The sequence below is a fragment of the Pempheris klunzingeri genome, chromosome 4 (assembly GCF_042242105.1).
Source record: "Pempheris klunzingeri isolate RE-2024b chromosome 4, fPemKlu1.hap1, whole genome shotgun sequence".
Taxonomy (NCBI): Eukaryota; Metazoa; Chordata; class Actinopteri; order Acropomatiformes; family Pempheridae; genus Pempheris; species Pempheris klunzingeri.
The window spans coordinates 16424762-16450318 of NC_092015.1; the positions used below are offsets into that span (position 1 = coordinate 16424762).

At 42.1% G+C, this 25557-nt stretch overlaps 1 protein-coding gene across 1 annotated transcript; it reads right to left on the reverse strand.

The window, feature by feature from the left end:
• Positions 1-37: 37 nt before the first annotated feature.
• Positions 38-24645, reverse strand: LOC139200592 (NADPH oxidase 4). The gene is made up of 19 exons (XM_070829925.1): positions 24579-24645; positions 24058-24153; positions 18584-18694; positions 18156-18240; positions 15424-15521; positions 14612-14639; positions 14224-14296; positions 12778-12858; positions 12368-12527; positions 10882-11046; positions 10451-10513; positions 9541-9601; positions 8524-8605; positions 6743-6862; positions 6525-6633; positions 5823-5891; positions 1515-1615; positions 1264-1419; positions 38-1013 (listed from the first exon to the last, which is right to left on the reverse strand). The coding sequence occupies exons 1-18, from the start codon at positions 24633-24635 to the stop codon at positions 1299-1301; spliced, it is 1680 nt and encodes a 559-aa protein (XP_070686026.1). The 5' UTR covers positions 24636-24645; the 3' UTR covers positions 38-1013; positions 1264-1298.
• Between the last annotated feature and the right edge of the window lie 912 nt (positions 24646-25557).

Consider the following 25557-nt stretch of genomic DNA (forward strand, 5'->3'; position numbering starts at 1 on the left):
TCTAGGGATATGTAAAAAAAAAAAACAATGACAAACACTTACTTTGTGGAAAAATTGCCAAAGCCCTGCAGAAGTTTTTCACATAACATAAAATAACTTTTAACAATATAAATAAATTTTGAAAACAACTAAAAATACTGGCTTGAGGTGTAGTGTAGGTTTGTTTTGTATAAAGACCGATCTCTGATACACATACAGGAACAGGAAACACATACAATTTAACAACAAAAAGATGAAAACAAAGAATCAAGTGTCCATCGTTTGTCCATTTTGGTTCTACTCCTTTCTTCTGCTGAAGGCAAATCAACAAGGACTCTGATGAGTGTCAGTGTCACAGACCAATCAAATACACTGTCTCATACAGGAAGTGTTTGTTCACTGAGGTGGGACTCTAAGGCAACAATTCATCACAGTTAAAATGGTCTGTATGTCAAGTACAGTAGAAGATACTCACTTGTTTTGGTTATAGATAGAAAAGCTAGTGGAACAGAAGGTATTCCTGAGGTGGTACTGAATGGAGACTTTGCTCTCTATAACCTCACATCTTTGGGCTGTAGAGCTTGTTTGGTGTCACTGGTCTGACATTAAACTTGGGCTTGACTGATTTGCACATTGTGGTTCCAAATCTGGTTATTTAACTCAACTCATCTCAGCAGTTAGTCGGGTCCCTGTGTGATGTCTGAGCCCAATGAAAGACAAATTCTCTCATGTGTAATATCATTATTTTGTTGTGTTTGTGGTCGTGAAATTGAAGGTTGTGTCAGACTTTTTTTTTCTCACATTAGGCTCCAACATGAGAAAACAAATCTTCTCCACAGAGGGGTTCGGAAGGAAAAAGATGAAATCCAACAGCATCTGACCGGCAGCAGACCGTCATGAGTGGAGAATCCGCACAGTTTGCCTTGGAGGTTGACTGGATCAGATGCTGTAGCCCCAATAGTTACTTGGCCTAAGGGTCAGGCTGGTTTGTAGAGAGGAACAGGCCTGTGTGTTGAGGTCTTGTCCTGCTGGGCCTTTTGAGACATATGAGTAATATAGTCTGTGAATATTCTAATATAATAGTAGAATATAATAATAACAGTTTCTTGTATGTCAAATAACATCTGACAGTTTGCTTTCAGATTCATAGACAAGAACTACATTTCAAGTAACCAAGATTGGCCAACGATATTCCGAAATGCTCTTCAAATAAAGAACATTGGCCCTTAAATGTATGAAAATCCATTCATCCAAAAGTTGCTGTTTTGTTTCACTGAGATTGACCTTAAAGTGTAGATAGAACCAGCTCTGGTGTTCGATCAGCTGAAAGACTCCTTGTTGAATTCAAAGGTTGTTCCAGAGGTTCGGGCTGAGTTACACAGTCTGTGGAGAGTCCTGGAGATGCCCTTTGGTCCGCAGCAGAAAACCCCAACTCGCTTACTGAAACCAAAGAGCGACAGGGGTGTTAGCAGTTAATGGATGTGTAATAACACTGGATTTCTCACTCCAATGCTAGACACTCCCTCTCTACTCACTGCTTATTGGTCTTCGCAATCTCATCAAACAGTAACTTCCACCTGGGTCGACCAACCAGCAGCCTCGAGGTGAGCGGGCGGTACTTCTCCTCAGACATGCTCTGGAAAAAAGGGCAGATAACAAAAACATCCCAGTTTGTATTTATCCTGCAATGGACTGCTTTTTATCAGTAAGATGCTTAAATCCAGCAGTAATTGGGCACTATTAGAGTTTCTGGCCACCTGCCAAATGTACGTCAATATTCGCTCTCTTTAAGCTCTGACTTTGGTCTCTACCAACACCTAATGCAATATGTGTCTCTCTAGCTGCTAAAAGTCACACTATGTTCACCAGTTAGTTGCTGATTGTCTGTCTGCCGTTTGGTGCTGAACAAATAGTTTACAGACGGTTTTTAGAGCTTTTACTCCGAAAAGTACTGACTGCTGCAGTCAAAAACAGAGAGCAGTGAACTCACTATAAAGCTCCGTGAAGCTGCATCTGAATGGTTGAAAAATGACCATGTTACCACTGCTACAGGAAGAGCATCCACACTGTCTGCAATCGGCAGTTTAGATCAGCATTACAGATGTCACGTTTTCTGACAAATTAAGAAACATACAGTCAGCGTATGAGATACATTTTTATGTCTCCTTTACTGAAGACATTTGACTGGCGCCGCAGCACATTGCTGACACATTAAATCTTTTTATGTACGTTTTTATGGATCATTCTGACAGCACTATTGGAAAAACACTGTTGACATGACAACAGGTTCTCCATCTTCCTCCACCGTCAGTCCCTCTACGCCTCTTGCCTTGTCCTGCTAGGCTGCATAGTGTAGCAGCCTGTGCCCTCTAGTTTAAAATGTTATCTGTAGTGCAAACAGCTGTCGGCAGTTATCGGCACAGAAAAGTAAATTCAGGGACTCATGAGAAAGAAAATAATGTGCTGTATTGGTTGTTATTTAACCTTATCACAGTTTAAATATGAGCTATTTCAGAAAAAAACTAATTTGCCTAAAAAATCCATCAGCCAACAGGTAAATTACATTAAGCAGAGTTCCTGTATAGTATAATCACACATGAAATACAGGATTTTTACCTTATACTTATATATACTATATACATTATGTTTGTTAGGAGGCAAGTCTGTATTGATAATGCCACTGTATTCTCCATTAGTAACCCCATGGGCAACCCAATACACTCACTACATCTTAATGCATTTCCGAGACATGGGTGTAAGGCAAAGGTCAGGCAAAGTGTCACGTCACTGTCTTTTAGTGGTCCGCCAGTTAATAGAGAGCCCTGCCTCGATCCCTTTCCACAGAACAACTCTGACAGGGGCCAGCGTCTTTCTGTAGAGGTTAAAGGCAACACCTGCTATCTGATGTTCTGCTTTTACTGAGGCCTGTCTTACAAACCGAGATCAATAACGCTGGATGTTTTTACAGAGTAATCGCTGGAATCCTCACAAATCAGGAGCATAAAAGAAACTCTGTGGAGTGTTGAGCAGTTGCTCTACTTCCTTTGACAGGCCTGTGAATCATGACAGGCTAATTTTACGACCTCTTATAAACCATCACACAAGTGAAACGTCAACGCGAGCTGAAAAGAGTAATTTGGCCACAAGTGGGATTTTGTTGGCGCTGTTTCCCTGTTTTGTACATTTCCCTGACATGTACACACAGTGAGAGACACCATTACAGCATACAGAGTGCAGTAAGGTTGCTTTTTTACATTCAGCGGCTGGAAAAGTTTAACTTACAGTGGAGATCGAAAGTTTGGGAACCCCAGATAAAATTTGGATTAATGTGCATAAAGAAGCCAAGGAAAGATGGAAAAATCTCCAAAATCTCCAGATGAGATATTCTTATAATATGTCAAAAAAAGTTAAATTTTATTTCCATCATTTACACTTTCAAAATAACAGAAAACAAAATAATGGCGTCTGCAAAAGTTTGGGCACCCTGCAGAGTTAATACCTTGTACTGCCCCCTTTGGAAAGTATCACAGCTTGTAAACGCTTTTTGTAGCCAGCCAAGAGTCTTTCAATCCTTGTTTGAGGTATCTTCGTCCATTCTTTCTTACAAAAGTCTTCCAGTTCTTTGAGATTTCTGGGCTGTCTGGCACGCACTGCTCTTTTAAGGTCTATCCATAGATTTTCAATTATGTTGAGGTCAGGAGATTGTGAAGGCCATGGCAAAACCTTCAGTTTACACCTCTTGATGTAATCCACCGTGGATTTTGAGGTGTGTTTAGGATCATTATCCATTTGTAGAAGCCATCCTCTCTTTAACTTCAGCTTTTTCACAGATGGCATCAAGTTAGCATCCAAAATTTGCTGAAATTTTCTTGAATCCATTTTTCCTTCTACTCGTGAAATATTCCCTGTGCCACTGGCTGGAATACAACCCCAAAGCCTGATTGATCCACCCCCATGCTTAACAGTTGGACAGAGGTTCTTTTCATTGAATTTTGTGCCCTTTCTTCTCCAAACGTACCTTTGCTCATTCCGGCCAAAAAGTTCCATTTTAACCTCATCGGTCCACAGAACTTGTTTCCAAAATGCATCAGGCTTGTCTATATGTTCATTTGCAAACTTCAAACGCTGAATTTTGTGGTGAGGACGTAGAAGAGGCTCTTCCATGAAGACCATATTTGTACAAGTATCTCTTTATAGTGGAATAGTGTACCACAGCTCCAGTGTCTGCCAGATCTTTCTGGAGGGATCGTGCAGTCAAACGTGGGTTTTGACTTGCTGTTCTCACAATCCTGCGAGCTGTTCTGTCTGATATTTTTCTTGGTCTTCCAGATCTTGCTTTAACTTCCACTGTTCCTGATGACTGCCATTTCTTAATTACATTCCAAACAGAGGATATTGGCATCTGAAAACGCTTTGCTATCTTCTTATAGCCTTCTCCTGCTTTGTGAGCGTCAACTATTTTCAGTTTCAGTGTTCTAGACAACTGCTTAGAAGAACCCATGGTGCTGATTGTTGGGGCAAGGTCAGATGAGTCTGGGCATTTAACACCTTTGACATTGACATCACCTGGTCTTTCCAGACGATGATTGTGAACAATCCATGACACTGTCAGGTCTCAGCTTTCCAAAGGGGGCAGTACAAGGTATTAACTCTGCAGGGTGCCCAAACTTTTGTAGACGCCATTATTTTGTTTTCTGTTATTTTGAAAGTGTAAATGATGGAAATAAAATCTAACTTTTTTTGACATATTATAAGAATGTCTCATCTGTAATTTGATGCCTTTTGGAGATTTTTCCATCTTTCCTTGGCTTCTTTATGCACATTAATACAAATTTTTACCTGGGGTGCCCAAACCTTCGATCTCCACTGTACCAAACATAAGTATGGCTCTTTTTTCATCTATCTATCTATCTATCTATCTATCTATCTATCTATCTATCTATCTATCTATCTATCTATCCATCTATCCATCTATCTCACTTTGCGTTTTAAGCAGGAATTGTGCTACAGAAATAAAGTTGATCATTATTATTATTGGGTTTTATAAATAAATGAAAGTCAGTAGCAGCATGCAAAACTAGCAAATCATAATTTCATATTGTATTATCGTTTCAAAATATTCATTCTTTCTATATGATTTGTCCCAAAATATGTGGCTACACTTCATTTTAAATGTTTGAAGGGTTAAATGTGATTGTTTTGTGTTAAGCACGCTCACTGTAAGAATATATTCTGAAACAAATGTTTTGGGATATTTTGTTGGTGAATTCAGATCCTGTTCCAGGCATAGCAGGCAATTATAGTGTGATCAAAGATCTTGAACTACAGTCATCCTAACACAGGTGAAAGGTTTGTACAACATGAGAAATAAAAACTACTGTTAATGGTTGCAGTCATGGGCTCCGACAGCTGTTCACCACAGTGAGAAAAGGTGAGGAGATTTTGAGTTTGATACAAGTGGATAACTACAGAAGTGGACACACTCACTCAAACAATTTACAGTGTTTATAAGTAATGTCAAGATCAGCGAGAGAACAGACAGCAACAGACAGACAGTCAACTCAAGAGGAGACTTAAGACCTTAGAGGTCTGTAGCCTCTCTCCCTGTTGTATACTGCCCTCTAGTGGGGCACGTTTTTAAGGCTGTTCAATAAAGATGTATATAACAAAAGATAAAAATTAAATAAAGATATGTAGAGATCTAACATGCAACACAGATACATTGTTGGCTCAATGAAGACATGAATGGGTGAACACAATGAAATGATACAGATGAAAATTAAAAAAGTTAGACATGTCTGTGTGTGTGTGTGTGTGTGTGTGTGTGTGTCTGTCACACCTACCTGCAGGTTGTCTGCCTGACTGACGTATAGTTTCAGATTAAAGTAGTCCGGCCTGTTCTCCTGCCAAAGCTAAGTGACACAAATATGGACAGTTCAATGTTTAATGGTGCTGAGATGCATTTAATCTAATTCACCAGAGAGATTTTTTTGAATAAATTGTAATATTTATTCCCGTAAAATGGTACTGAGGACAACAAACCTGTTACTCCAGGTCCTTGGCATTTCATTGTTCTCATTTTACTCAAATCACTGCAAAAACCCTAAATAGTTAAATTTGCTCTCTAGGGCGTGTGTTCCCTGCTAAGTATGCTTAGAATATGCTAATTTATTCTTTGCAAAATACACACACACAAAAAAGAAAGCAAGTCACTAAACTATGCAGAGGATGTCACCGTGACTTAATGGGGGTTTTTTAATCAATATCTATATTTCAACACAACCTTTTTCTTACTGTAATAACACAGGTGCTGCTCATCTGTGGTCTTTTATGCTTTTGACCTCTGACCTTCCTCTTCCCTTTAAAAACCAGAAAACTTTCTTTGACCCGACTGCAAGTAAAAACACACAGGAATGGAAAGTTGCTAGCCCCAATAACCTGTGCCCAGTGGATTATCTCTGCTGGTAAACTAGCTTTCCTTACGATGAACCACAGTTGAATTCCCACATTTCATAAGCTTTGACTTGAGCAGACTTTGTCCTGACCTTGTGATGCACGGCACACAGCAGCTCAGCAAACCAGTAGAAGGACTGCAGCTCCCTGCAGACCCACACAAAGTACAACCTCTGTAGCCTGAAGCCCGTCCAGCCGTCACTGGGCGAACAGCAGGGGGGAAAGAAACATATAAGCACATAAAGAAACATATGTCAGTACTCAGACTGTTCAGCATTTGTTAGTGCATGATATATCTCTCACAACTCACAGCAGAGCGTGCAGCACGCAGGCGAACGGCGTGACTCCTATTCCACCCGCAACACAAAGACTGATGTCGTAGTTAAACACTTCCTCTGATGGACTTCCAAACGGTCCATCCACATAAAGTCTGAACATGCAACACGGACAAGAACAAGAAAGACAATTAGCTAAGATAGTGGACAAATATGCACATATATTTAAAGTTTCCCCTCAGGGTCAAGCAGATAAACATCCTGCACATGAAATCCCACAGTCTGGGTGCAGCTTGTGTGTGTGTGTGTGTGTGTGTGTGTGTGTGTGTGTGTGTGTGTGTGTGTGTGTGTGTGTGTGTGTGTGTGTGTGTGTGTGTGTGTGTGTGTGTGTGTGTGTGCGCGCGTGTGTGTGTGTGAGAACAGACAGGCAGATAGCGATCCCCCACACATACACACACCCGTCATCTCTACAGCAGCTGCTCAGGCACATATGTCATTGAGAAAACACACACACATACACATACACACACAATACAAAGTGACCAAGGAAAGCCAACCCCAAACATTTCTCTGCATTGAAAAAAAGTGCTACAGCAGCCTTAAACGCCTCAACACCCACCACAGGGCACTGTGATCTCAGTAACACTTCAGAGACTTTTTATTCAGGGCCATAAATGTATAAAGAAGTAAAATATCTGTTTGACAGCTTTGCCGTTATTGGAAAGATTTTTTTCCAGGCTTGTGCTAAGCTAGGCTAAATAGGTTCTCTGCTTTGAACACACAGAGATGAAAACAGACTGTATATATTTTGAAGTTTAGAGTTTGGCTTTACGGGCGGCACCATCTTGTTTTTTTTGGAGGCAGAAGTCACATCCTGACTGACTCATGAAGACGCCCTCTGATAGGTTAACCACAAAGTGGTCCCGCCCTAAAGCATACCCTGCGTTATCGTCTATTTTATTCTAAATGAGACAATCATTTACTGAATGAACATCATGCCGTATTGAGGAAGACTTGAAACTACTGATTGAGACCATAAACTCGTTGGGAAAGAGTTTACTGAGGTAACAAATTAAGAGAGAAGTCGGCTCATTTTCTCACAGACCTCCATACTATCAGACATCTTCTACAACCAGCAGAGTCGCCCCCCTGTTGGCCTTTAGAAAGAATGCAGATTTAAGGCTCCTGTGCATTGGTTTCACTTTTCAGACCTGCGAGCGACATCCAATTCCAGTCAAATGATGAAACAGGCATCTTCCATATTGCAGACAATTTCCAAAATGTCTGATAATTCTTTTTCTTGCGAAACAAAATAAAAGCATTCTGGGGCAGCTAAGTGTTCGGTAATACCACATGTACCAGTTTTACCCGCTTTATTGGTCACATCTGGAAAAACATGTCATGTCTTAAAAAAATGAGTGATTTTGTGAAAATAAGTGTGAGCAGCCACTTTGTCAGCGTGTGCATGTACACTAGCTAAAGTGTACCAGTAAAAGGATATTAACCCGAACCCTTCTATCCATTAGTGGGCATTGTTGTACAGCTCGGCCCACTTAACAGAGGGAGGGGGTTTGGAGGTTTTGATGGTTTGTTTAGCTCTGGTTTGCTGTCACAAAACAAACTCCCATTCCCTCCGACCCCGCACCTCCCTCTCTATCTCTGCCTATCTCTCTCTCTCTCAAACACAGAGCAGGAAGAGCGCAAGGTCAGAGGTCACGAGGTCAAAACCTCTGACCCCTCTGTGATTCTGAGCTTCATGAGAAATCATGTCAGCCACATCACACAAACACACACACAAACACACACATAAACTTACTTGGGGTATCTCCTCTGTTGCACCATGGGAAGGATCTCCAAGTCTATCCTTGGCTCAGGAAGTAACAGCTGTGTGAACCGCTCTGAGGAGAGGAGAGGAGAGGAGAGGAGAGGAGAGGAGAGGAGAGGAGAGGAGAGGAGAGGAGAGGAGTATTTTTTTTTCTATCACTCTCAGAGTGGACAGTGCTAACTCTAGTAGTTAATGCAAACATTAGGTCTTTACAAATACTCCCATAAGTCGAGGTGTCTGTGCATTCCAACTGAATGTTTTCCGACGTTTCCTTTCCAACATGTGGTCATTACAGATTAAGGGGCCAATGCAAACAAACCGACTTGCCTTCCTGTGTTCTGAAAACATGTGTGTGTGTGTGGATATGTACAGTACAAATTGTTGTACACGTTCTTGCATATGTTGCACGCTCCCAAAGAGCACAGATTCCTGTAGAAGTGACTTCCTTTTGAGTCTGCTGCATGAGAAAAGTGCAGGATAGGGGACCTTTGCCAGTGGAATGACATCATTGACTTTTCTTTCTCTGACATACTGTATGTGCATGTGAAGTGTTTGTGCTTGTGCCTTTAATACAACAAGTGTTTCTGCTTCCAATTTTCAGCTCTTTAGTTTGACTGAAATTCTCTCAGCTGTGTTAAATAAATTATAATAAAGTGTGTGTTTGTGTATGTTCACACTCATGTTATGTATATTTTTCCAACTAGCCAATAAAACTGAAGGAACCGTGCTAGCTTTAAAGTGAAGAGGAAGTTGCATACATACACACATACACAAGAGAATAAAAATACACACAAATAGCGAGACAGAAAGGGATACACACACATAAATGTAGTTTTTCGAACATGCATCCTCCCCAGAGAGGAGAGAGAATGAGGAGGATGAAACAAATTGACTTCTGTCTTGTCAACTCTGATGGGGAACAGACAATCTGTGGATGTGTGCGTATGCGTATGCGTGTGTGTGTGTGTGTGTGTGTGTGTGCCTGCGCACGTGTGTTTGTGTACCCACCAGTCCAGTCTCCCACGATTCGGAGATGGATGCCAAAAGTTTCCTTGCTCTCTGTGGGACACTGTGAGGAGTTAGAGATCAGACAGTGAGTCACAGCAAAATGCACACACATACGCACACACACGCAGACACATACGCACACACACGCAGACACACAAGTACACACACTCTCAACTGTTGGAAAGTACAAGAAAACACTCACATGCACTTGTACCTAACACAAAGACACACGCTCACACACACACAAACACACACATACACATTGAACGTATACGGTAACATTTTTCATTAAGTTTAACAATGCACACACACACAGATACACACATACACACACACGGACACACACAACCTTCCTGTTGGCAGACGGCGTTACTAGCCTCAGGGGTCTGTCTGCTCTCTGTCAGTGTGATTCTCTGCCCTTCTCCTCAAAGCTCCATAACACACCAGGCATAGGCATGCACATACTGTAGTGTGTATGTATGTGTGTGGGTGTGTGTGTGTGTGTGTGTGTGTGGGAATGAGTGCGAGTCCATCCTTTTATGCTGTCTAAGCAGAAAGTTGTCTCTATTTCTTCTGCTTTTGTCTCACACAATCTGGACTGAATCTGAAAACATCAACAATGTGAAACAGAATCTTACTGGACGACCCAGCTGTCACTCAAGTGCGAGGCAGCAGTAGAGGGGGCGGGATGTTGAGAGAGACAAAGAACTGCATGTTCTTTGCCAGGGGGAAGAAAGTTTAAGAAACTATAAAAACAAATGTGTGTGTGTGTGTGTGTGTGTGTGTGTGTGTGTGTGTGTGTGTGTGTGTGTGTGTGTGTGTGTGTGTGTGTGTGTGTGTGTGTGTGTGTGTGTGTGTGTGTGTGTGTGCATTGTGTCATGAGTGAGGAATGTGTTGCATAAAGTCGTACCGTTGTTAGCGTGAAGGGATGGTTCTCAAATGAAGAGACACCTGGACAGTTAAGAACAATATACTGAGAAAGAGACAGAGAGGGAGACATAGAGACCATCGTTGGTTACAACAGCAGAAACTGTGCTCTCCTCAAAAACATCATGTTATTAAGGAAATAGTAAATAACAATAAAAGCTTACATACACACACACAAATACATACATTGGATATACTGTATATATAATTCATACATAACAATTTCATACATATGCAGTTTAATGCTGTTATTGTGACTGTGTTACTGATCATACATATATAATACACATCATATAATATTTCACATTAATATTTTGATTGTTTGTCAACATTTTTCCCTAAAACTTTCAAGCCAATAAATCTCAATTGAATTGAATTGAGCTGAACTGATAAAGACATGTCATGTTTTCTTACTTGTCCAGGACGAGCTTTGAAGTTCCTCTTCAGCATGCGCAACTCAATGACATCACAGGGGTGCCTGATGACTGTCACTATGGTGACAGGGTCACTGCTCCGGATGTAGCGGTAGAGGCGCTCGGCACAGTAAAGACAGAGCGGGCCGGACACCCAAAGCCATGTCTACAAATACAGCCCACAAATGACGTCAGAACTATGCTTGTCATCACACTGAGACATTGATCATTACATTAACAGTTAATCATAGTCGCCATATTCGGGGAGGTCAGCAGTTACTTTGGTGAGTCCATACTACAGGAATAAAGCTCAAGTCATAACAAACTGTGCTTGAACTTGCTTCTCTGTCTATTCATATGTGAACATGCATCTTTGTTGTTCAGAAATGTTCATGTGCCATTTTTTTAATAGATGTTTTGGGTGTAACTTCACAGTTATAGAGCCGCAGGGCAGCACATGTTGCTGAGATTTGGTTACCTGTAACACTTTACTCTGCTCAGACCTACAGAGAGGTCACAGTCTGCATGCATCATATCTGCTGAAGAACGATGGATTCTTTCTCCTTTCTACCTGACTGCTGGAAGACGATAACGATGGGCTCCTGACTCATGTTACCAAAATATTTCAGCCCATCAGTTTCTGCCAAGATGCTTTAGCCAGCTTGAAATCATGTCACATTCGTGCAGTTTATGAAATGAAAACCTCTGTTTATTCACCATAGTAAATAATCAAGCAATAGTCCAAACTTGTGCCTTATAGTCACACCAGGTGAACGAAAAACAGGAATAAATTAGCTATTTTTATTGTATCGAATATTTGAAAACAGTATTAGTGTCAAATTTGGGTTTGTGGCTTTGTAGCCTTGTTACGCCCACTTCTGCTACATGCAGCATTACCCCTGATACAGGAAGCTTTGGGAATCTTGTTGTTGTATTAGTCGCTGCTGATGACACAAACTTCATGGGAATATGTGCAGAACACATCTACCTTTCTGTCACAGCGCTTGTGTTGTTTCTGTTTCTCTCTGTTGGCAGTTACCTGTAGCAGACTAATTGCTCACAGCTCCCATAAAGCCTGCAGAGCGCAATCGGGTTTAAGGGGGATTTTATAGAACCAACTCGTTGCTTAACGACCATGTGCAAACACATAATCACACACGCAGGAAGACGCACACACAAACGGAGGCCTTGATGTAGGAAGAGGATGCCTGCCCCTCCCTTACAGCACTACACCTCTAATAAACAGGAGTAACTCCCTCCGACACCTCCCGAGTACTCAACACGCGAGGTCAACACTTACACACCCACTACAACAAAGACTCACAGGCATGAACTACTTCCTTCAACCCACGCATGTACACATATTTATTCAAATGCCAAAATATACGTAACAGACGTGCACCACACACACGCACGCACGCACGCACGCACACACACACACACACACACACACACACACACACACACACACACACACACACACAGACCTGGGGGTAGTGTGGCTGGAAGTGAGCCTCTTCCCTGCATCTCCTCTCTTCATCTTCTGCCTGCTCCAGCTCCTCGCCCTGCTGCTCTGTGCTGCTCTGATTGGCTCTGAGGCAGCCAGGGGGGTGGGTCTCTATGTTGGTCTGATACTTCAGAGCTCCTCTGGTGGAAAAGGTGAAGCTAGTTTGGTTATTTGAACAATTTGACACGTCTCCTGCCGATTTTCTGTCGTTCGTATGTGAGGCAAATTCTTATCGTGTCCTCTGCTGGCAGTGGTTGATATGGAGATGTTCCGACAGCACCGAAAAACTCAATGATTCATGTAGAGATGAACCCACACACACACACACACACACACACACACAAACACAGATTTAGTGCTGTCATCAATGGCCTAAGCCTCAAGACCTACCCGACCATGTGCACCATGAGGATGATGTAGAAGACAATGAAGAGGTTGTGTGTGTACCAGAAGATCTCATAGTTGGACAGCCTGGTAAAAAAAAAAGGCAAAATGAATGCATATGTGATTACTTTCAAAGAAACTCTCACTTCTAAATCATACCAATAATGATTTAAAAGAGCAATAATGACAAAAAAAATACATGTAAATCGGGAATAATAACATGGGAATGTGATATACGGAAACAAGAGCACGAGAGACATAAAAAGAGCAGAGACAACAAAAGAAGAAAGCCAGATCAGAGTTTGTTCAGGACCAGACGCACAGGCTACCAGCTCAGAGCCTGAGTAAGCAGGACATCAGAGGTCAGTATTAAAGGGGTCATTACACACAACGACCTCCCCCCCATAAACACAGCAAACAAAGAACATCATCAAACCCTGTATTCATCCTCTCTGACTGAGACGTCTTTCATGTTTGTTTTCTTAAAGTGTGCCTTGTTTCTGTAGAGCACAAGGACGAGCAGCACTGTCAGTTTAAATCAAAGTGTCATTGTCTTTTCTATTCTTTTGTTCACATTATGATTGAAGTGAAACGATAGAAACTTTCAGAGATTTAAAGCCATTACAGTTAAGAAAGCTTAAATTGTGAAATATTATGTGTAATATTTCAAAAAATTGCTAAATTCTATACTAATCTACTGATATTCTGTACTAATGACCTCTGTGTTGGCTCTCTTCTGCTTACATAGACAAAACAAATGCTGTAGAAATGCTAAAGCAAAGTACTATAATTTACAGAATATGTTCTGTGAGCATCAATGTGTGTTAATATCTGCGGATCACTGTGACTCATTATGTAGGTATTCCTCTGGAGCCTTCATCCCACCACTCCAGCCACTTACCCAAACTCTTATCTAAAGCCGTAAGGGGTCTGGAAAAGCCTCTTACCCTCCGTTCAATTACTGAAGAAAGCAAAGAGGGCGCGCACACGAACACACTCACACACACTCACACACACTCACACACCTGTGCGAGTTAAAACGCACACACGCACACATGCAGAGTGGGTGACCCACCGTGACCTGGGTAATGACAGAGCCGTGAGTGGAACACTTAGTGGGGATTTGCTCTGTAACAGACCTCTGTCAGCATGCCTCCTCGTGGATTCCATCTTTCATTTCTCTCTCACACACACGACATGAACTCGGCCAGAAAGGCAACGGCCGACAGACATGACACAGAGACACACATCCATGAGCACAAAAACCACGGTCATATCAAGAGAACTGCGAGGCCTTGCTCCAATTCATTTCAATGAAAGTTGCTCACACGACAAACCAGAAGGGTTTTCTCTCACATGCCAACCTGTAGCCAAATCTCTTGATACAACCATGACAACAGCACGTAACAAACACACATGGGCTGATCGTGGTTGGTGGTTTGGCTGACCTACCGCACGCAGTAGGACGAGGACGTGAACATCAAGAAGAGGATGAGAACCAACAAGACGCCCGTGACTCCGGGGACTGACGGGATTCACACAATCGGAGAGCAGAGACAAAATCCATTAAACAATTTAACAGTAAGCAGGCAATCCTGAACAGCTAAAACAGCCAGAGTTAGAAATACAGGGAGGATATTTAAAGAGGGAGAGAAAAAGAGGTGCACACATGGGAAACACAGCATGACTTCCTCCTTTCTTCTTGGCATAAAGCCACTCTAATCTGCAACACATTTATCACCCTCACTGCTACACAAGTAAAAACATACCAGCATACACATGCATACAAACACCTCTGGTCTGTGCCCAGTACTGTGTAACAATGAGTCGTCCTTCTTACTTGTGGTCAAGATGATCAGCTTGGGGTCCTGGGAAAGAAACACAAAAAAACCCAAATAATTGTTTGTGTATTCAATCTTTTGCTTTTGTGGAGGCTAATTTGAGTTTCGGCTTCACAGCGGCGGCCAGCTACAGGATGTATTATAGAGAGAAATCAGTCTGCAGGCCTCATTCCAACCAATCACTTCAGCCCCTCTACTTCAATGCCTGCTAATCTCCGTGGCACTTGGTCGACCACCCTCTGCTCTGAGGGGAGGACATTTTTGGGAGGTGTGGGCACTTTCCACAATTCTTCGAAGGGATGATTGAGGGTTGAGACTTTAATGTTTAAGGTTGGAGTTAAGTTTAGGTTGAAGGCATCCGTGTGTTTCAAACTAAATGCTTGTCGGATCATCTATCTCTGTCTGCATTATTGCTTTCAGATGTGGGACAACGTGTTTCAAGCACGCCTTAGTTCGTTAGGGTACAATTAAGGTCGGACATGTCGTCGGGATGGTTAAAGATCCCATATTCTGCTCATTTTATAGTTCATACATGTTTACGTGGTCCTGTGTTCAAAAAACACTATTTTTGCTCTTGGCAGACGTGGCTGCTGGAGCTGCTTTGTCTGAACGCTCCGCTTTAGAAGGGCTTTTCCTCATAGCTTGACAGTCTGCAGGCACACACACATATTTATGTTGAAAAGACATTAAAAAGTTCATTTTGCATGATATGGGACCTTTAAGTTTAGGGTTCAGGGAATGCATCAAGTTGATGAGGGTCCTTACAAGTTTAACGTACAAATGTGTGTGTGCGTGTGTGTTTGTTTCTAACCTCTCCTCTGTAGCGCGCCAAATTGAGAGTGGGGAAGTCGTCGGAGTAGCTTGCACTGAAGTTGACGACATTCACAAGGTGTGCAGACACGTGAACAACTGCGGAGAAAGAGGAAGGGTTGAGCAATACTGAAAACACGCATTTGTCAAACACCAGGAGGCACGCAGAACATCCTGTCTGCTTCAAACAGACACACACACATTCAAACTTAATTATAAAGGTCACAATTAACTGCTAGCGGACACTCATACAAACATCTCTTTGTCTATTCAGCAGTAAGTCAGCAAAACATCCTCCTGACTCACTGACACACACACACACACACACACACACACACACACACACACACACACACACACAACTCCCTGACATCATAGGCTAACCACGCAGCCGTTCGACAGCTGATGGAATTAGAGGGCGTAATCATGAGACACAAGGGTCCTTTTTTCTCACTCACATCCTTTCTCACTCCCACTGCTTCCCACCCCTCTCCCCTTTTCTCTCTCTTTCTTCTCTCAGCTTATGTCTCTCTCCCATCCCTGCTGTCTCTCTGTCTTCATTGTCATCTGTTATCTCAGGTCTTTGGAACTCCGCTGTTCTGTTCGAGGAAGGGTATGTGTGTGTGTTTGTGTGTGTGTTTGTGTGTGTGTGTGTGTGTGTGTGTGTGTGTGTGTGTGTGTGATGCTCTTGAGTTGAGTACTTTGGGCGGATTGGCCCAAAAAAATTCATCTTGCACCAGCACAATTTTAGATTTGTGACTAGAAACCTGCAAAACTCAACTGTCATTCCCACCAAGCTGTAATCTGTAATCTGTAATCTGTATCTGGACATGAACGCAGAATCTGTAGCGAGGGACAAGATTTTGGTATCGGAGGCCTTCTGGTTTCCATTTGTCGTTTGTTTGTAGTCCAAGTAGTATTGACCAGTCACTTTTGAGCAGTAGTCGGCGCAGAGAGCAAAAGAGACAGAATGCTTTTTTAGCTTTTTTTTAAGCTACATTCATATGCAGATATTTGTTTAAAGAGATTAGTCTAAATGTCAAAGTGAGCAAAGAGGAAGCCTGGAATCATTGAGACATTGGACCATGCCCCCAGAGGATAAATTGTCCTCAGATGACAGCAGATTAGTTCTGAGATTGCCTCAGTCGTGCTTTCTATTTAGTGCTTTTAAGAAATTGCTAGCATGAAAAAAAAGTACATGAAAACAATCAGGGCCAAAGGAGGTCAAACTAAATATTAAGATTTTTGGTTAAAATATGTGAATAAGGACTATTTAGTTGTTCCAGTTTGTTATTTGCCTAATAAATAATAATACAATGTTTAATTTGACACAAGTTGTTGACAGATTTCTAAAATATTTGTGTTTTCTCGTTTTTATGACAGGTGGTCTGATAAATTTGTTAAGCACTGTACGTTTTCATTGGTTAGATATATTGAATATTGATTTTTACAATTTTGATCCGACCATAGAGGTCAGCGGCAGCCATCTCAGGGCCGTGGGAGAAGGGGATGAGGGGCAGGGAAACTAGAGGCACAAGACGCACAGATGGAGCAGCTCGAGCAGAGGCAGGGGAGACTTTTGGGTGAAAATTCTCTCACATGCACTAACATGTATTCTCATCTCTCCCGGCTACCAAAACAAAGAACGGAGACGCTCAGATTACAAAACACGTTGAGAAAGTTTGACTTTATTATATGCTGTGGTCGCCATTATTTGACTACATCTTTACACAGCAAATAGATGTTTGCTGTCATATCAATGCTCCAAATGTTGTATATAGGTAGTTTTAAGGGACAATCTACTGATTTTACATGTCATATTCACTAGTAAGGACAAATACTACTCAGCCTGTGAAAATAATTTTGTAATATCCTCTGCTTTCTAAATTTATAACATGATGTCCATGTAACAAACTGGACAGATGAAATTTAAACACATGACAATTTACCATGCAGACAGAATCTACTGAATCTACTGACACCACTGAGTCCTTGCATTATGTCCCCCACATTAGGGATAAAGTCAGGATGCCTTGGCCTCTGCTGCTTCGATTCTGACCATGCACAATCTTCTACACCTAATCTGGTGGAACAGAGATGCTTAAAGTTGCTGAAAATTTGTTCCCTGGTGAAATGTAAAGCTTTTAGAGACTGAAAATCTGCTTGGTATGGGTAGACAGCAGAATGTTTTGTCTCCACAGGCAACACTGAGTGTTACTCCCAACACTCTTCACACAATGCTCCTGGTCAATAGCTCTTCAGAACAGAACAGGACCTCTATACAATGACTGGATCACTGCGAGGAAAAGCACACAGAACCACAGAACGTGGTTATATGTAGGTGGCTACTGCTGACTTTGGTTGTTGTTTTTTATGTGAGATAAAGAGAGGCGTGTTTTACTGTACAGATATGAAGGCAGGCCTCACAAGAAATCCCCAACATGAATGAATACTGAGGAAGAAGCCTGTAAACCAGAGACCCAGCGGACCCACAGCTGCTCAAAGCTCCCATGATGTCATGAGGGGAGACTCGCAAGAGCAACTACACAAACACACACACACACAACTCAACAGCAAAAAGACACATGACCAGCTGGAAGGATATCACAGCTGGTACGCCAGGAATGCTGAGCCAGCCTGTGTCCATTTATCCACACTTAACACAGACACACACACACACACACAGTGATACATTAAGACATGTGAGCTGTGGTGATAAGTGACAGCTTTTACCAGAGAAGATGCAGATGGCGACTCCACATGCCACATGAAAGGTCTTGCTCTTGTCCAGCAGTCGGCGGGTCTTTCTGCTCGATACCTGCGTGTGTTGTAACACAGACGATAGAATTATCTTTGTGGCTTGGGATCTTTATCAAGGATGCAACAAAAATTGTTTGCGTTGCATTTTTACATTAAAATTTCGCCAGTTTACCCCATGGAAAATAGTGCATTACTGCAGGTCAGTAAAGTTGGTTTACACAAAAAATACATACAAGATCACCATCACAGAGTGAACAAACCCCACAGTCAATAGTCTCTCATAAATCCTGTGCAAATTCACACCCTCATTTCTCTTTTATAGTGCTCCGTAGTGGCTGATCACCACGACACAACCGTCACCATGACGTCAAAGTAACAAATGCGACCCGTCTCTTTCTTACCGTGTGTGTTCCTCGGACGAAGGTGAGCAGGGAGCGACACATGGGCAACAGCACCAAGCTGCAGTTCAGGTTCAGCACAGACGCAGACGCCCTGCTGATGCACAGTCCTAGCTGGGAACGATTCACACACACACGCACACACACACACACACACACACACACACACACACACACACACACACACACACACACACACACACACACACACACACACACACACACACACACACACACACACACACACACACACACACACACACACACACACACACACACACACACAGTTAGGCAGGTTGCTGAAAAGGGGCCTGATTCAGCGGTGATAATGGTCTGGCGGATTAAGATACACACTGTTAAGCTGTTCCTCCTCAGATTTTGGCAATTCACTGTGTGCACTGAGGGCTTGAGGCATGACTTCTCTGCCACACTGAGTTAATTAAAACCATTTTTGTCCCTCTCAGCATGTGAAGCTACGAGTCGTTCTTCTTTAGGTGTCTCTTTACCGGGGCTTTGTCTTTAAACAGAATTTTGTTAGGATGGTAAGACACAAAATAAATGGGCTGAACCAGTGGGTCAAACTAGAACAACTAATTTCCTGTTGTATTTAGAACATTAGTGTACCTGTCCCTTTTACCTCACAGAGTATCTCTCGGACCACTGCTATGCTGATGACACCCTGCTCTAACTGTCCTTCCCACCGGGTGATCTGACTGTCAGCGTGGATGTCTCAGTGATCTCAAAATGGGTGATGGAACGCCACCTTCAGCTCAATCACTCTAAGATTTAACTCTTGCTGATCGCAGCCAATACTTCTGTTCAGCACGGCATTGCTATCCAGCTCAGTACTGCCTCATACTGTTTGAGTATGCCACTCAACTCCTTGTACAGTTACCATAAAAGGCGTTCTGAGAGTACTTACTCATCTAATATGCTCTTTCTCTCTCTAGCCCTCCTCCTAGCACTTTCTAAAAAAAAACGTATATGTTAGTTCATGCACCTGCAAGCCTTCTGGTACTTGTGTTAGGCAGAACATCATGCTGAGCTCTGAGGCACTTATTCTTGAAGACTTCCTAATCTACTCTGGCTTGGATTATACTTCATTTGTACATCAACAAAAGCGTCTGCCGACTGAATGCACTTAAATAATACATTTCCTCTACATCTCAGAACATCCTGTCTGTCTGATACAGCACCTGACGCCCGGATGAAAAGGGGCACTGTTTACCTGAGGTCACTTGGGAGGGATGTCTGCGAGGTAATCTGTCTTTACAAATCTCCAGTTACAGCTCAATAATCAAAGCTGTTTTCATGCGGAAACACTGGATTTACTTAGGGGTCTACTTAACTCAGCACATTTAAACACTTTCTTGGCAGCGTCTGTGAGCACTGCTGGTGCTGTCTCTTCCGATTATCCCTAAGAGGCTGAAAGAACTACTATCAGAAATAATAGTATTTTTTTTTATATTTTTATGGAGGCTAAACTTAACAAAAATATCACACAAACTTTTCAAACTACTCAGATAGTACATCCATGTCTCTGCTGTCTACTTTAAGATCATTTAATCATATCTGTTTTTAATACATACACATATAATGCTTTTGTAACACAGTGAAAACTAATATCCAAAATGGTGTCTTCAGGGTTTTTGATGTGCAGTCTTTCAGTACTATTACCATAGCCTACAGTTTGTGGGCTATGGTAATAAGGATCAATCATTAAAGTTGTTTATGGACAACAAATCTATGTCCTCACCTCTTAATTCAGTGGTTGTGTCGTGTTTTAAGCGTCAATTAATGACAGGTTGGTTACACCTACAATAACTGATTATTTGGCCACATGGGGCAGTGAAAACAAGTTGTGAACACAACATTGACATATCACCTTTTAATGTATATATATATATATATATATATGTATATGATTAGCAAAATGTTACTATATTTACACACCCAGCTACTGGAGCTACTAGAGTCACATGATGAATGTAAGTCCAATAGTCACTCTCTTTTAGCTCTGTTTTTGGTCTCCACCAACTCACGCTCCACCAGCTGGTCACTGACTGTGTCCCTCAGCTGCTTGGAGCTGAGCAAGCAGTGTACATGTTACATGTTAATAAACAACTGGACAAGTACCTGAAAAAGACAGCCGTGCAAGACATTTCTGACATATAAGAAGGGAATGCACGAACAGGTCAAAATGAGAATCTACATATAGAAAGTCAAGGTTAGCACAAGGTTAACTCACTTCAAAGTCTGATATCTTTACCCTTTAAAAACCTCCCACACACATTCACTCACCACAACCTCCATAGAAAAGCAGCTGACGGCAAAACCACAAGCAGGAGATCTGATATCCTGCTTTCTGTGCATCCCCATCACCCCCAAACATCCAAAAACGCACACACCAACACACCAAAGCACACACTAACACACACGTGCACTGAACCATACAGGTGAAGAAGATAACATGTTTTTAGTGTTAAATCCAAATTCCCTTTAGCAGCATTAAAGCTTTGAAATGCATCTCCATCTTGCATGTGCACAAACACGAGCGCACACACACATACGTGTAGATACACACACACACACACACACACAAGCACACATAAACTTAACCCCTCTGGCAAGGCATTCAGTCAAAGCCAGCGGCGTGCCCACACTTGCCCCTCTCTCCCCTGTGCCTCCCACTGTACAGGCAGTGCAGGAATAGTTCAGTCATGCTGCTCGCTGCTACATCCTACTTCACCTCTTATTTCACACTACACACATCTCTCGTTCAATCGATTTTCATATTCTATGTTTTCTCACTGACTCAGTGTTTTAAAGCATTTACAAATACTCGGTGCGTTTTATTCATAAAATTAAATAATTTAGATGAGTCTTTGTGTGTTCTTAACATGTTCCAATTAAACAAGTGTCCTTGCTTCCATGAAGTTGACATTGCAACAAACAATCGACACAACCAATATGTAACAATAACTAATAAGAAAACACAAACACAGGTCTAACGGTGCAAAAAGCTGGTGGAGATCAACAACTAGTGTCTGAGCTCAGAGAGTCTCTTTAATGTGGCATTCGTTATGATTTTCACTGAAGACAAGGAACGTTTTCACTGGCACAAACAGGCACCAAGTACACACACACACGCCAACATAAACTTGTGACAACAATTACTACAATCACATAAGTCAACGGGCATCAAAATCAAATTCCTGATTCTCCGTGAGTGTGTGTGTGAATGTGTGCCCAGTCTAATGTCACTTTTGGCCGGCCCTAGAGTCTGGCCAACCTGTGAACACACACACACTCTCACACACACTCTCACACACACACACACACACACACTTGCTGTCACAGAGTTTAAAGCCACAGCTCAGACTCATTAAACCTGCATGTGACGGTCGACCATCCATCACAAAGCCTGCTCCTGTGATATAAATAGAAATCTCTGGAGCCAGAAGCAGCAGGTTTCTTCAAAAACAGAGATTTAGCCCCTGTACTGATGAAAAATCTGTAGTCTGATTGTTGTCATCTGGAAAGTCACATGACCAGTTTTGGGACACACATGCCACATAATGTATCAGGTATCCAAACAAATGTGAAATCTGGTCACAGTCTCCCCTTCTGTTCCTGAGTCATGGTGTTGAATAGTGCCAGATAAGTGCTTTTGCAGAACATTGTGAAAGTAAAGTTGATCTTTTGGATATAAAAGATTTATCTTTTTAGACATTTGTGTACAAGGTTTGTGTTTCATGAGGTCACAGATAACTTGGCCTTTGAATTTCACCACCAAAATCTAAACAGCTCATTCTTCAGTCGAAGTGAATCTTTTCGCAGATTTTAAGATATTACCTCCAGGCATTTCCTGAGATAGTGTCTTCACAAAAATGAGATAGACACGGAGGGAAAAAATGATATAAGGAGTGCTGCACTGGGTCAAAAAGTACAGTAGTGGTAATAGGGAAAAAAAATCAGGTGCTCCACAAGGATGACTGTCCAGCCTACTGAAGATGGACGTTCATAGTTTTGACTGGCAGTCAGAGAGAAATCTCTCTGATAATGATGAATGTAAATATGCAAAAAAATTTAAATGTAAAAATGTATGGAGTTATATTCATATTAGAATAATAATAATCATAATTTCCTAGATTCACTTGAGGATTTTTACATTCATCATCATCATCAGAGTGCCTCAGATTTCTTTCTGACAGCCAACCAAAACTATACATTTCCATGGACAGTAAACTGGACATTGTTTCTTTACTTGGACTCAACTAGAGCAGTGTTTCCCAGTCCTGCTCCTGGGGCCCTGATTCAAACGATTATCCAGCTCCGCAGAAGCCTGATAAAGACCAGTTCATCTGAATCAGGTGTGTTGGAGCAGGTAAATATCTAAAACATGCAGGGCTGCGGGCTCCCAGGAACAGGACTGGGAAACACTGATGAGTTTCTTAGTTAACAATTAAAACTTACAAGCGTAGATATGCTGATGAGTCAGTGCAGGTATGACAGGCACAACACCAACACTGTGTAAGCCTACACACCCACACACGTCTTAAATAATCTAATCCTGCAAAATAAGTGAAAGCACCTTTGTGACAGGACCACAGGTGTGTGGGGGGCTTTAAATAGAGGAAATTTATACTTTCATCACTCACTGACTTCTGCCTGCCGTATATAAGAGACTTACAGTTAGCAGTTCTCACTAACAGGTATCATGTTTGCATCTATAAAATGTGGTGCACTGCATCGTGGGATTGTCATCACAAATTAGTTAATATGCAGACACTGAGATAAATGGTGGAGGTTAAGTACAGTAAGTATACAGGAAGAAGTAAGTGATTTCAGACACGCTGTAGGCCTTTTTCACAGCAGAGGTTTGGACTTGTCATGAAACGTATGGCTGTGCTCTGTTCAAGTGTCCCAGTAAACCACGACAGTGAGCGCACAATACAACTGTGACAGGCCAAAATGTCCACCATAAAGACCATACCAGTGTAACAGTGGAGTCTTAGACAGCTGACCTTCTAGATAGTTCGATAATTCTGAAGCAAAACAATATTTACGCTTCTTTTTTTTTTAGACACCGTAGTGGCAAATTAACTTTTCATGCTTCTCTCCAGGTGATGAGCCTGACCTTCTCTTTTAAAGCTACTTATGTTCCGTACATGTTGTTATTAAATGGCCCAATTAATACCGTGTGAGCATATCTAAAAGTCTACAGTAAAAGAAGGTACACATTAAAGATAACATCTTAGGTCTTTCTGTAACGATTGTAATCAAAAGACTTGTTTTGGTTCATTTTTCAATGCAAAGCACTGGTAGGTGGTGGAGTAGTTTACAGTAACACAACAGATCGTAACTTTAAAACTTTGGGCGGCGGTTCAGAGCATTGAACAGTGAATGTCACATTAACACACTGACGCGCTGAAAAACTAATAATAAACGCAGCATGTGAATGTGTCAGGTCTTACCCCGAGCATCTTGTACAGGTAGTGGTACTGCTGCCCAGTGGAGTACAACAGGAAGGTCCTCAGGAACAGCCAGGTGTTGGCCCCCAGCCACAGCATCTATACACACACACACAGTCCATGATGTACAATGTAGATGTTCATTATCAGGCCATTATCAACAAATAACAGTGAGATCAAATGCACTTGATGCTGGTAAACTGTCTCTAAATCATGTATCTTGTTGTGTTTCAGGATTTACATTTGACCTCGTAACAAAATGTAAATCCCTGGCATGTAGTTGTCTGTATGGATGCAGCATATCAAGAATAATCAATTCACTGACAAACTAGCAGTAAGTTCCTTCAGTGCCTGTGTCCGTGGTTTATCCTCAGGGTGGAAGTTCAGTAACATAGTTTGCAGGTCGTTTTGGAAAAACCAGTGCAGCACCAGCTCATGAGCAGGTAAAACAAACAAACCCACTAACAAAATACGATGTGAGTGGAGCCGAACAACTTTACAGTCTCTGACTAAAGTTTCCCCACCAGGACCAAGTGCTTTCCTCCCTCGTTGGCGACCCAGCTCCGCGCCGACACAGCCATGACGCCTTCACTGACCCGGCGGCTGCCCAAAACTTGTCCGCAAAGGCTCGGTCGGTGTGTGTGAGAGGTGAAGACTCGTCCTTCCCTGCAGCTCTGTGTCTATCTGTCTGACTGTGTGAGTGAGCGAGAGTGTGTGTGTGTGTGTGTGTGTGTGTGTGTGTGTGTGTGTGCCGGCCGGCCGGTGTCTGCTCTGCCCCGTCCCCCCCCGCTCTCCTCCGTCACGCCGCTCCTGTCCGCTCCCAGCGCCTTTTCACTTCTCATCCCACCGCAAGTCTCTCAAACTCGTCCCCTCCGCGTCTCCCCGCCTCATTTCAGCGGGCTCCACGAGGCCTTCAAACACCTGGGATGAAAACTGACACCGGGGCGGATAAAGTGAACCAACACAACATGCAGGAGAACAATAAACATCCCTGCACCGCTCCTCACTGCTCCCCTGCGGCACTAGAGGGCGCCACAGTCCAACAGGTCCCAATAGTAGGTGCGCCTTCAAAATACAACCCCCATGACTTTCATCAAAATATGAGGCGTATTAATGGAGTTAAAAGCTATTATTAAGAACTAATTTGGGGTTGAAAAAAATTTCTTTGACCAGTAAAACAATTTTGTCACTTATTTCTATTGTAAGGCTACATATAATGTGGAAAAAATCTATTTATTAACATTTTGATTGCGTTTATAAGTGCAGATTTGTTGGCATATTAGAAAGTGAGGAACACATGAGCTTTTATCAGTAGTAACTGAAAAGGCGAACACCTGAGGAAGGTATTTTTTGAACCCGTTGACCCAAAATTGGTTTAAAACTGATCAAAAGAGCGTTGATAAATTGTTTTTCGACCACTAATAAACCTTAAACATGATAAAGGATCTCTGATTAGAAAGTAGCATCAAAGTGGATGCTTCTAATGTGATCATACTTCTTTAA

Coding starts and splice junctions, on each gene's coding strand:
- LOC139200592 (XM_070829925.1), bottom strand. CDS start 24,635: ATGGCTGTGTCGGCGCGGAGCTGGGTCGCCAACGAGGGAGGAAAGCAC. Junction 6,863..8,523: donor CAACAGAGGAGATACCCCAA/GTAAGTTTATGT, acceptor TTGCATGTTCAG/ACTTTATGTGGATGGACCGT. Junction 1,420..1,514: donor ATTGCGAAGACCAATAAGCA/GTGAGTAGAGAG, acceptor CTTTGGTTTCAG/TAAGCGAGTTGGGGTTTTCT.